This window comes from Aphis gossypii, unplaced genomic scaffold (genome assembly GCF_020184175.1).
Source record: "Aphis gossypii isolate Hap1 unplaced genomic scaffold, ASM2018417v2 Contig00878, whole genome shotgun sequence".
Lineage (NCBI taxonomy): Eukaryota > Metazoa > Arthropoda > Insecta > Hemiptera > Aphididae > Aphis > Aphis gossypii.
Window position 1 is genome coordinate 33553 of NW_026083335.1, and position 14118 is coordinate 47670.

The 14118-nt window shown below is 29.0% G+C and overlaps 2 protein-coding genes across 2 annotated transcripts; one reads left to right on the plus strand and one right to left on the minus strand.

Annotated features, from left to right (window-relative positions):
- The first annotated feature begins 318 nt into the window (after positions 1-318).
- LOC126555488 (putative nuclease HARBI1) lies at positions 319-2748 on the plus strand. Its single transcript, XM_050210407.1, has 7 exons — positions 319-430; positions 522-676; positions 1199-1395; positions 1586-1733; positions 1934-2078; positions 2161-2308; positions 2481-2748. Exons 1-7 carry the CDS (start codon positions 319-321, stop codon positions 2746-2748), a joined length of 1173 nt encoding a protein of 390 aa, XP_050066364.1.
- A 592-nt stretch (positions 2749-3340) lies between these two features.
- Positions 3341-5569, minus strand: LOC126555489 (uncharacterized). The gene is made up of 4 exons (XM_050210408.1): positions 5394-5569; positions 3896-4117; positions 3711-3806; positions 3341-3626 (listed from the first exon to the last, which is right to left on the minus strand). Exons 1-4 carry the CDS (start codon positions 5567-5569, stop codon positions 3341-3343), a joined length of 780 nt encoding a protein of 259 aa, XP_050066365.1.
- Positions 5570-14118: the final 8549 nt, after the last annotated feature.

The window sequence follows — 14118 nt, forward strand, 5'->3', positions numbered from 1 at the left end:
TTTATTAAAATATATTAATTACCTATTATTTATTATTATAATTATTTATATACAATATGCATCAAACACATTACCATATTAATTTATTTCCAACTTAATTACGTTTTGAAAGTTCAGATAATATATATCAAAAACTAGTTGATTATATCTATATGGACTGTATATTATATTATCATGTTATGACTTAATGATTATTTTACTAATAACAAAAATATTCCGAGAAGTACTAACTAAAACAGAAATGCTTAATCAACTGTCGACTTTTGTTGTGCTACTTTGCTGCTTGCTTTAAGTGTTTTTTTGTTAAATTTATTCAATATGGATGACTTGGATTTATTTGAAAATCTTCGCGCCGTTGAAAATTTGGAGATCATAGAAATGGATGCTGAGATTGTGAGAAATTCTCGTGAAGCTCTAAATCCCTTCCAACGTGAGTCATATTTCATACATTAAATAAATATATTAATTAAAATAATATGAAAAGTAGATAGGTAGGTACCTACATGTGAATTATACTTGAATATTTTATTTTGCTTCACTGTTTTTAGATTTATCTGATAGACAGTTCATAGGAATGTACAGACTATCAAAAGACCTATGTCAAATTGTAATTGACATGGTTAGGCCTTTCATGAAGGAACCATCAAGGCAAAGTGCATTGACTATTGAACGCAAGGTACATTACTGAAATAAGTGAAATTAAATAGCTTTATTAAGTACCTAGCATTATGATTGATTATATTGATTATTTATTGAGTAAAAATAAAACCTCCAAAAGAGTGGTTAGGTGATAAATTACATTGTTTCATATTTATGAAACAATGACATTTTATTAACAATATTGTACAAGTACTAAACATGGTGGTTAATACAAACTGATGATTGTAAAAATGAAATTGTAAATATAAACTAGTTAAAAGGTAACAATTTCAAATTATTTAAAATTCCAAACTTAACATTTTGATAATAGAAATCAAAATTTCTGAGTTAAATATAAATATATTAATGTTTATTAATTGTTTTTATTCCAAATATATAAGTACAACAATAAATTAAAAAAACTCAAGTTGACACAGACAATTAATATCATTGTACATTTTTAATTACATATTTTCTTAGATAAAATAACTGTAAGTTATAAATGTTTTCAAATGCATACTTAATAGTAATTACAATTAAACATGCATTTTTCAATTAGGTTTTAACAGCTCTGAGATTTTTAGCAGCAGGAAGTTATCAGTTAGATGTTGGGGAAAATAGCCATTCTTCAGTTAGTCAACCATCGGTCAGCCGAATAATTGAAGAATTTGTTAATGCTGTGAATAACCCAAGTATTTTTGAAAAATATGTTTATTTTCCCAGAAATTTTGAGGAGCTAGATGGTTCACGTCAACGGTAAGTCGAACAGTAGGTAGGTACCTACTACTAACAATTTATTAACAAGGTATTTAATGAAATTAAATATACATTGAAATTATATTATTTTGTTGGTTAGATAGGCACTTATTATTAATATACATGTTTTGTAGGATAGATAATTAATTGTTGTTCCAATTTTTATTATTAGTGCTTATTAAATTTTTAGATTTTACAATAAGTATTCATTTCCCGGAATTATTGGAGTAATTGATTGCACGCATGTTGCAATTGTGCCACCTAAAACTGAGGACAACTTGTACCCAGAGCATATTTATGTAAATAGAAAGGGATACCATTCTATCAACACTCAACTGGTAAGTAATTCAATATTTTATTTTAAGTGGATTCAACACATATTATATGTAAACATTTTTCAAATTTAAATTTAAAAATAAATATTAAGTGGATTTTAAGTGATTCCTATATACAATTTTGAATTGGGAAGACTAACTAGAAGATTAAATAATAAAATATTTAGTAATTGTCATTGGTTAGTGAATTTTTTTCTTTAAAGATATGTGATGCAGATTTAAAAATAATAAATGTATCTGCTAAGTTCCCGGGTTCTGCGAACGATGCTTGTGTTTGGAACTCTAGCAATGTAAAAACATTTCTAAAGGACCTTCACGAAAATGGTCATGCATCGTACTTCTTATTAGGTGTGTTCAAAATATACATAGAAATCTTAAATATCTAATACTTAAGTGTTTGACATATTATAATTATTGTTTTTTATATCAGGTGATTCAGGATATGCCCTTCGTCCTTGGTTAATGACTCCGTACTTGGATCCTGCTCCACTATCCCCCGAAGCTTCTTACAATAATGCATTTTGTTCAATTAGATCAACAATTGAACGATGCATTGGTGTTCTGAAAATGCGATTTCGGTAATCTATATAAGAAATGTGCATACACTTATAAATAATGAGTATAATAAATAAAAAAATAATTTACATATAAGCTAAAGTACAAATAAAACCACCTTAGACCCTATAAACCTATAATATAATGTAATATTATGTCAAAATAAATAATAATACCTACCTATGTTAATTCCAGATGTCTATTGAAACATAGAGTGCTTCATTATACGCCAAATAAAGCATCCAAAATAATTAACACATGTGTTGTTTTGCATAATATGTGTATTACAGACAACGTGCCATTGGTTGATGTTGATGAAGATGAGATCATTGACTTTGGTATTTATCAGACACTGGATGAAGCTTTATTGAATAATAGAGGAATGGTCGACTTAAGAAATCCTGAATTATCTAGTGGACGACATATTCGAGACCAAATTGTTCAAACTTTATTCAATAATTAAATAATATTTGTGTTATGTTTTATATGAGTGTGTTTTTATTATAAACTAATTAAGATATAAAAGTATTAAACAAAACTACCTATATAAACACAATTTATTAAATCAGTAAGTAGGTATGTACTATGTATGCTGTACAAGTCATAGATATTAAAGAATATCTTTGGTACAACTGTACAAGTCATGATTTAAGATAGTACTATCTTAAATCGTGGTACAAGTGTACAATACAAAAACATAACCTTTAAAAATCATATAATTAATAATTACAATAGTTTTCAAGGTTATGTTTTAGTATTGACAACACACACACACACACACACACACTTGTTGTTCAGTATTATAATATGTAATTACTTATTAGTTATTAGTGGCTAGTGCTATCACCTAACATTTTTATATTAATATTATGTAATTACTAATTATCATAGATAAGTATATAGAAGTGGTAATTATTAAATTTAAATTATTTGGTATAAAGTAGTGTTATAGTGAAATTAAAATTATTAGATATAGAGTATAAAGTAGTGCAATAGTGTAAGTTAAGTATAATATTGATGGTTAGTGTAGGTACTAGTAGCATTTATTATTTAATCTATTCTGTGCTAGTAGTGGGGCTGTTTAAAGGATCTTTTGGCAACATCATTGCTAAAGCTCTTGCAATCGCTTCATTAGCAATGGCACTCCTTTCTTTAGCAATGGCACTCCTTTCTTTAGCAATTACCATCCTTTCATTTTGCTCAGTTTGCTTTTTTAGTAACTCAATCTTAGCATTGTAATAGCTCTCCACTATTGAGTTACGGGCTGCAGATACATCATTCAATTTATTAGTGGCTTCAACTGTGTTATTTAATCTATCTGCTTTTGAGAACTTCACAACACTGTTATATATAAAGTACATTAACAATAATTAGTTTACCTATAAGTTATATCACATTTCTAAGTTATGTATTTATATTGGATACCGTTTCAGTTGAGACAACTCGGTAAATGGTACTTTGGCTGGCTGAGTATCCAGTATCTCACTATTAATTTGTGATGTTTGTGCTGGTTGTAAGTATCTTTTATAAAATATTGATAGATTACGACAGAAAATAATTCATTATTTTTTATTTATTTATTTTTATTTGATAGTTTACAAATAACTTACTGAAAGTTACTAGAAGTGGCAGGCATATCAAGGGGATCAACAAATTCTGACACACACTTTTTTGAATCCTGATGGTCAAAACTCACAGTCGATTCATGGACATAAGGATCCCCACTTATTGGTACTTCCCCTATTGTACACAGTATCCTCTCTTCTACAGAATTTAATTGATCAGTTTGTGGAGGACCTCCACCAGTTCCAGAGAAGTCACTTTTAATATCACTTTTTTTTTTTTTGTTTTGGCTTTAAGGTCTTGCCATGTCTATGATCATACATTTTTTTTAAAATTTATTCTCTTAAACATGTTTATATAAATACAATTATATATAATATACTCTCTATTCATACACACACACATATATATACATAGGTATTATGTATTTGTATAGAAAGTTAATGAAACATTGTCAATAGTTATATCAATGTTAAAATATAATGTAACAAATTAATAAATAATGATTGCTTAGCTGGTAATAACTTTTAAGAATATTAAATTTAATGTTTTAGAAAAATTAAAATTGAGTGTATCATAAATTGGTGTATTATATTGTGATAATTTAAATTAGATATATTTAGTCCATAACATAAGGAATATAACTAAGTGCCCTTGATTTAATATTTTGTTTTTAAGTTATTTAAAAATTTAAAATACACTACAAATCTATAAGCAAGTATAAATATTATATACATCCCACCGTCTGTTTGAACATTTATTCATTCTTTATAAAAGAAAATAAATATAAATATTCATAGTAAATTTTTTTATAATATAGTTAATAATTATAAACACTAAAATTATAAACTATACATTTATAGTTTATACCTAAACTATGGCTTAAATATTTAAAAATATAATATTAAGGTATAGGTATGAGTAATCCATTGATTACAATTAAGAGCCTTTAACCTACAATTCATTGAAATAACTACAACGAAGAAAAACATTTGTCTTATTATTAAAGGATTGATAACTGTAAATTGTTATATGAGAGATTTTATGACAATGAGCTCAAATTGAACATAGATTTTACCATATCTATATAGATACATATTGACAAATTCTTAGTGATTATGCATTTTTATCTAAATTATATTGATATAGGATATTATTTTTTAAATCTTTGTGTAAATATTGTTTAATTAAGTTTATTTGTTAACTTTAAATTTCATTGTGTAGGTGTATCATATTATTCGTAACTATTCCAATATCCAATACCGACTTAATGACTTAATGTTATTTTTTTTTTAAATATTTTAAATGTTAGGTAAATTATTTAAATTAATACTAGAGCTATTTTCTTAAACATGTACCTACAGTAATATTTGATTATAGGTAAAATATTTTTATTTTAGATATTTTCTTAATATCTTATGTTAGAACACGGATTTAATAGTATATTAATCCGTGTGTTAGAATTTCTGTTTGTTTTACCAATATTTATATTATAATACAAACTTCAAATATTAATTATCAATTATTACTTTTCGCCATTCATGCCATTCTTTAGCCGGTCCGGGGATGCTGTTTAGCATTGTTTGGCATTCCACCCACATTTTTTTTGCTATTGCCGTGGTAAAATTTATGGAAAACTTGCCTTTCCTAAGATCGGGGTGGTTTTCCATAAATTCCACCAAGGCTTCTTTTTGTGACGGTGTCATCGACTTCTTCGCCATTGTACAGAAAATAAAAAACAGAAGAAACACAAAAAGACACAGACACCGAGAAGGGATGGTCGCTATAAGAACAAAGAGGTGAAAGAGCGTAATATTAAAATATTATTTTGAATTTTCACTAATTGCGCGTGCACATACAAATTTCGACCAATGAACGGACGGCATTGCGACGTTGCCGTTCCGCACCATTCGAAAAATATTCGTGCACGACCAGCTCTATTACCAACTATTCTATTGGTGTTCAAGAATACGGTTTTCAGTTGGTAGTAGAATATCTACCAGTAGAATGGGTCGTATACGAATATCGTTCTACTACTTTCAAGAATAGGCCCCCTGAGCACCTTTTTTACAGGGAGATTTCTTCATTTCAAGGGGGCATTTCTACATGCTCCACCGTGTAACAAAATTCTCAAAAAACCCTAATGTATGTTCTGAGCACCTTTTTTTACAATGAGATTTCTACACACGTTCACTGTGTAACAAAAAAAATCTCAATTTTTTTGTTTAAATGTTACGCTAACTCAGATTTACCGTGTAACACAATATGGTGTTAACATATATATTGTCCACCTACTGAAATAATTATTTCGAGAAAAGAACGCAAAATTATTAAATAAACTTTTGTATTATTATAAATTGTATTTACACAAGTTTTCTTACTTCTCTAGTAAAAGGTACATATTCTACAATACGATCATGAATCAATAAACAATAAGCAGTTACACCTGTAAGCGATTCTGAAGCTTCAATTTCTAATTGTACATCCACTGCTGAGGCTGTGGCTGAATCGTTCTGTTTCGAAGTATCAATGACTATAATTGGGGCGTTTGAAAGAAAAGTAGAAAGACTCAATATCGGATTTCGTATACTTTTTTCATAGTACGATTCTTGAAATGATGTATACATATCATATAATAAGGTAAAATTATTTTTTGTAAAATCTAAATTCAAATTATCGTACGGATAAGCTATTGAGTTCAGAAATACTCTAACGTTTGTTAGATTACAATGATCAAAAATACTACAGTCTTTTTCTAACGTATTTTTACGCCCTTTTTGCAATCCGATTATTATAAATCGCGGTTTTTCTAATTTCGATGCAGTTTTCAAATTCCATACAACGTTTTTAGCGGTTCCTAGTTCAGAATATTCAAAAGTTTCAAAAGATCTGAAAGGAATAAACAAACTTTTTTCTTTTTCTACAAGTTTCAATAATTTCAACCTTTCTCCATCGTCAACAGTAATATGCGGAACCTTCCATACTATTTTGTTTAAAGTAACTTTGGCTGTAGTAGTATTTATACCACTTTTCAACCTTAATGCATTTAAATCACTATGACTTCAAGTTAATATTAATTCCAATCTAGAATTAACTAATATTTTTCTATAGTCTTCAAAAAAACCTAGCCAATATTTCAATGGAATGCAAGCACTAAATTCACCTTTATCATTTGCTGATTGTGTTGCGTTTTTAAAATTCCAGCCAGAATTTTCATAACAATTATAGTTGTCTGGTGTACCGGATAAGTATCCTTTCAACGAGCTAGTGATTCCAAGAACACGCGTGCTATCAATTTCTATACCATTCATTTCCAACCGTATTTGTTCAAAGAGATAAGAGTAACCGTTATTAGATAGTTTAACTTTGTCAGGTTCCGAAAACATTCCTTCCAGAAAAATAAAGCTTTCGTGTAGATACGGATAAACATCTGTTTGCTGAATTGATATACGTATTTCGTCGTTATTATTAAATGATGTAGTATACGGTGTGTATGAATGATATTCAATTTTTGTTATTTTAGAATCCGTTTCATACCGCGAACTTATATCTAAAATATCACTTTCAGGCATTTTGCTTTAATTGATAACCTAGAGCTTGTAAAATTTTTTTATTTGTCAACGTCAATTTTTTTACTTTATTTGATGTTACCGGTACCACTTTAGTCTTATGACTAGTTGAACTGATCCGAAGTAGCGGATTTATATTGAATTTTAATCCCATATCAAGATCCGTAACGTTTAATATGTAACACGATTGTCAATGCCTCACCAAAATTATCAATCGGATTATGATCTTGATCAACTAGCTGAACGGTTATCGAATCAATATTTGTTTTATTCAATTTGTCAATATTATAATTTGGCGGTGTCTGATTACTTAGATCCTGTCCTCTCTCGGGAAAAAATTCGTAAATCGAATGACTTTGTAGACGGTTGTGAATGATCCTTGAGCTATATTACACATTACTTTATATAGAATTATTAATGTGTTTAAATTTACTGCTTTTTCCGATCGATGAATTGCATACTCTGGTTGTGTTGTTGTCTTTTGTCAAAAACCAAATACAGGTCCATTACTAAATGGAATCCTCAAAGTGTAGTATCCCATTACATTTTATATATGATTGAAATCATTAGGATAACCGAAATATCGAATGTTAATTGGTTAAGTTTTCACTATCATAGTTCATCTATTTGCTTCTTAAATCGTTGATTAATATCTTCAATTTCATAACATCCCTCTTCCAATTTAATTATACCACATCATAGGAGTATTATGTTTTCATCGTCAAACTATTTGTATAGAAAATTTATTATTATTTTCATTAATATTGGGAATGAATTAAATGACTGTTAAACATAAAAAAGCTATTTGTTAAGACCAAAGAGCTTATTAGGCGGGCTTTGGTAAATGTTTTACTGGTTTAATATTTTAGTGTTTAGTGTTTTTAGGGGACGTATTTGTGAATGACCTTTTAGGGTGTCGTTGTGTATAAACCAGTGGCAATAAATAATAAAACGATAAAACAAATGATGTGCAATATAAATTTAATATAAATGAAATGTGTTGGCTGGTGGCACAGATACAATAAATAATATGAATAATAAATATCGTAAGTAATTCTGCCTGGTGGCACAGATACAAATAATGATGTGAATAATAAATTAACAATTCTGGCCTGGTGGCACAGATACAATAAATAATATGAATAATTAAATTGACAATTCTGGCCTGGTGGCACAGATACAATAAATAATATGAATAAGAAATTGACAATTCTGGCCTGGTGGACAGATACAATAAATAATATGAATAATAAATTAACAATTCTGGCCTGGTGGCACAGATACAAATAATAATAGATTGTGGTGCACCACCTACCTATTCTGAGGTATGGGGTGCGTGGCGCCGGGATCTGTAGGTAACTCTTTTAAATACAATAAAAATAACAGGTGTGATCCCGCACACACACACAGCACCTCCGCTAACTCATCACAGAAGAGTCACCGATGAGTCTGCTTGCCAATGATGGGAACGCTAACTACCATCACAGCGCATTAACGCAGGTAAACGGAAGAATGAAATAGTCAAATTTAAACGAGAGTTAAAACATCCTAAATTAATGACAGCAATGTAAATAATAATATGAAACATAATATCGACGATATTTACTTGAATGACAGCAATGTAAAAATGTGCCAAGACAACACGTGTTTTGACGACACATAAAAAATGGACAAGTCGAGCCACACACGGACGACCTCTCGAACACGTAGCAAAGAAAAAAGTGAAAAGTAATGGTAGAAAACTGCCGCACCGCGTCTGAGTTGGATGAAAAACACAAGTCAGGAACGTATGCAAACAGTTTTCGACTATTACTTTTGATAGTTAATGCCAATTATACTGATAATAATTATACTGATTATACTGATAAGCTACTATTACTACCTATGGGGGACTTGTGTCGCCGTTATAAATTTACAAAACTATATACATTTGTTACATTTTTTTTATATTTTTGGTGGCTGGGGAATAAAAAATTATTTTAATAAGCCATAACACTATTCTGAATCCTCGTAAGGTTTATAGACGGAAAATAATTTGCAGTCAATACAGTCGACTTCCAGTTAAACTTAGTGTAAGAGATCATGCATTGAAAAATTCAAGACATAAATGTCCACAGTGAATGTATTAAAGTCTTGATAGTTAGAATAGTTAATACTATTTTAACTTTAAATAACGATTATTTGTAATTCAATTGGTGGAGGTAAATCGCCAAACTATCGAAATATATGACTTATCTTTATTTTTATGAAACGCTACCAATGGTCCGTCACCTGAAGATATGTCTAAGTTTAATATGCCACATTCAATGACGTGCGGTTTTTTAGGCAAGCTATCACGTGAAAAGACTCCACGGAAATGATTGATTTTCAACTTTCTTACGTATTTATAATATTTGGGTCGAAAGCGGTCTGTCAGGGTGCGTAATCATTATTATTTTTTTTTTCTCAACCCATATTGTTTAAATATAAACCATTGCCTTTTTTACTTTTTGAATTTTGGATTGCGTTGTACACACTAGCGCCTCCAGACATTAAGCTACCAGTGCTGACAATCCTGCAAATATAGGTATTAAGGGAACTACACTCCTGACTGTCTGGGATGGGAATCAACCTTTTACCACTATTCTTTCTTCGAGGTTCTTTTTCTTCGCAGTTAACATACTATTGTTTTTTGTAATACGTTTCCGTTTACCTTTACAACCCATACCTATTTTTCTTTAGCTTTCATTACGTTTGTTACCGCGTACGTAACAATTCTACTTTCTAGGGTGTCTTTTGCTTAAAATTTTTTTTTCAAGCACGATTTCTAACACTTTATCAGCTTTATGTCTATCGTCTAATTTTTTACTCCTTTCATACACAATATCGTGATCACGATAAGCAGCATCCAATGGGTTTATTCTTTTATCACCACGATCTTGTCTTTTTTTTTTTAATTTCGTGCCAGGACCATAATACTGATAGCTTGAAACATGCTTCAACTGAGAGACTATTTATAAGAGAGTTTACAAATCTTTTGTCAGTCTCGTTTGATTTTAACTTACGAGTTGAACGCGTCATCAATAACTGATTAACAATTGAAAATTCTAGAGTATATATAAGAAAAAAAAATGGATTTGATTGATCAAAAAGATAAATTAGAGGTTATAAATGTAGATGTTCAGATGGTAAAAAAACCATCAAGACACGGCTCGTTATTACCTGATACTATACGTGCTATACTAGTCGGTCCCAAGTGGTTCAGGAAAAACAAATATAATGTATAATCTGATCACTCATGCAAATGGGTTAAGATTTGAAAAAATTTATTTATACTCTAAAACCTCGAATCAGGAAAAAATATGTTATTAAAAAAAATAATAGACGATGTAGAAGGTGCTAATTTTTTCATATTACAAGCGTTGTAAGGATAAGGTTATAAAACCGAACTTAACTAAGAAAAATTCTATTTAATTTTTTGATGATGTTATATGTGGTCTACAATTGTAATCAGAGAATACTTCAGCATTTGCAGACATTCAGGTGCTAGCTCTGTATTTTATTTGGCGCAAACGTATTTCTAAAATACCAAAACAGTTAGTAAGAGATAACTCAACTTTTTTAATAATACTGAAACAAGATGATACAAATTTACGACATATATTAACGATATTCGTCTGCAGATATGGATTTCTCAGAATTTCGGAAAAGTCTCATTTCTGTTGGAATCACAGTGATTATGGGTTTTTGGTTATCGATAAAACTCGGGAAATAAATGAAGGAAGATATAGATGCGGTTTCCATACGTTTATTAAAATAAAATAATTTTTATATATAATATATATATACAGTGTAGTACTGTTATTCCGTACATAGTGCTATCAATAGTCATCCGATACAGGTGTATTGGGTTTATAATTTACAATGAACAAAGAAAAAGCTTTGTTAGAAAATTTAATAGCATCAAAAAAAATATTAAACGGAAAATAATGGAAATGAAACGTGGTGTTATAGATTCTGACAACTATTACCGTGATGTATTTAAGCCAATAATCGAACCATTAAGTACACGGACAGAAAAAAATACTTTATGAAACTCACAACAACTGAATTAAAAAAATAGAAACCATTGCTCTAGTAACGAAGATGATGACGATGATTAAATCATCATTTGAACATTTTTTCAATAACAAACGTTCTACAATAAAACGATACGATAAATCCTACGGTATGTATTATGATAAAGTCAGTGATTCATATAAAATTGGAAAACATACTATAACTTTTAGTCATGGTAACTTACAGCTGCTCGATAAATACTATCCTTGGACTATAGGACTATGGTCTTTATTAGTGAGAAGAAACCGAAAAAAACAATATAGAAGATATAGAAAACATTACAACATTTTTGAAAACTACTGGAGTTCATTTAAAAAGATGGGAAACCTAAAACCTCAAGGTATCATAAATGGTCAGTCGTTGTAAAACCTCTGTATGATCGAATGAAACATGAAGAAAAACAGTTAAACGAACATATAGCTAAAATTAATAACCTTAGATCTCCTCAAATTAACTTAACACCAATTAAGGATATTTATCTAGTTCGAACGCTAAACGTAGTAATGTTAATGATGATACGACTATGAAAAACGAACCATTTTATTTTAATCCAGAAGCAAACAGTTCTATGGTTACAGATCCCGCAGTTGAAAAATGTATTAATTTTACTTAACACCGCAGCCTAAGAAAGGTTCAGGTTTATATAAAGATGTAATACCGCAAATACAATTAGTTATTATGACGACCCGAATGAACTAGTAACTAGATAAATCTTTTAACATCATCAAAGTGTTGGTAATACTGGTGTTAATAATGACATAATATCTATTTTAGAAGAATTACGCGAAAGAAATATATAGTTTAATGACAACCTAGAGAGTATAGCTAATGAGCTTCATCGACCAGCGAGAAAATATTTCCTAGACGTAGTGTAGTAACGCGGTTATGACGACCTGGCAACTGGCAAGCTGATTTAATGGATATGCAATCTCATTCTAGACAGAATTATGGTTTTAAATATATTTTGTCATAGACACATATAGTAAGTACGTTTGGGTGGAAGCGTTGAAAAATAAAACATCAAAGGAATGTACAAATGGTATGTTTAATATATTGAAAAAAGCTCATCCAAAATTGTTACAGACAGATAATGGTACAGATTTTATAATATTCAATTTCAAAATTTAATGAAAAATAATAAAATTAAACATTACAGTTCATACAGTGTTATTAAGTGTCGATGGCTGATGTACGTGTAATACTAAAAACTCTTAAAAATAATATATATAAACATTTTACTGCAACAGGTACATGGAATTGGTATAATACAATATCGAAAAATTATGTATAACTATAATAACACAAAACATAGAACAATCAAATGTACACCGAATGAAACTCGAGCGGATACAAACAAAATTAAATTTAATACACAATTAATGATACATTATACAAACCAAAATTAAAGTTAATGACAAAGTAAGAATATCTAAGTATAAACATATATTTAGTAAAGGATATACACCAAATGGACAACGGAAATATTTACAGTTTCAAAAGTTTTACAGACAAATCCAGTAACTTATCAACTAAAAGATGGATCAGACAATATAATCTTTGGTTGGTTTTTACGAGCAGGAAATTAAATTAACTGATTTTCCAGACACTTTCCTCGTTGAACGTATTATAAAAAAAGTTGGGAATAAAATGTTTGTTAAATGGCTAGGTTTCGATTCGAGTCAAAATTCATGGATAACATCATCAGATATTTTAAAATAAAGTTTTTTTTTTTTTTTTTTTAATGTATGACACATTTTTATAATAAAAAAATATATACAATTTTTTTATCAAGTAAAATTATTATTTCACATGCTCTCCTAGTACTCCGTAGTCTTTTTTAAAAAACTTAATATATCCACAATTGATATAAACAGAACGCGCTATATAGTAATAAATTTATTCAATGAAAAATAATAAAGCTGTTGAATTTTGTATAATATTTCGCTAAATAACGCTGTATATACCTACTGATTGTTGAATCATTAAGTTTTAATTAAATTATTTTGTGAGTTTGTAATGACCATACGCCAATGTATTTATCCCATTTCATTATATATCTTTTATCGTCATTAGCACTGAGAACAAGCTGTGTCATTGTTTTTGATGAAAACAACATATTTATTCGATTGAATGAAATTCATGTTTCTGTGAGATTGTTTTTTTCAAAGGTCTATGGTTGATAAAAGCATTTAATATCTCTATGTAATCAATAAATTTCATATGATTTTTTATTACATATTTTTTTACACCTTTTGCTTTTTTTTCTACAGTTTCATCTATGGTTTTATAAGCGTATAATTTCGGTCTCAATGAAATGAATTCTTTAAGAATTATTGATTTAAGTTCGTCTTTGAAGAATCCTGGTTGGCTTTTATGAATTCACTAAAGCAATAATGGTCTTTAGGATAATTAGATGTGTCAAAATATGGCAATAAATCATTTTTTAAATCATCGAAAAAATTTTTTGTTTGAATGCTATATACCAAGGAATCTGTATCCGAATAAAAGAACTAATTTTTCTACCATATTTCTTTTCATTACATTATAATGAAAATCATACATAAAAGTTTTTGAAACGTCTAAAATTGCAGATCCTACATAAA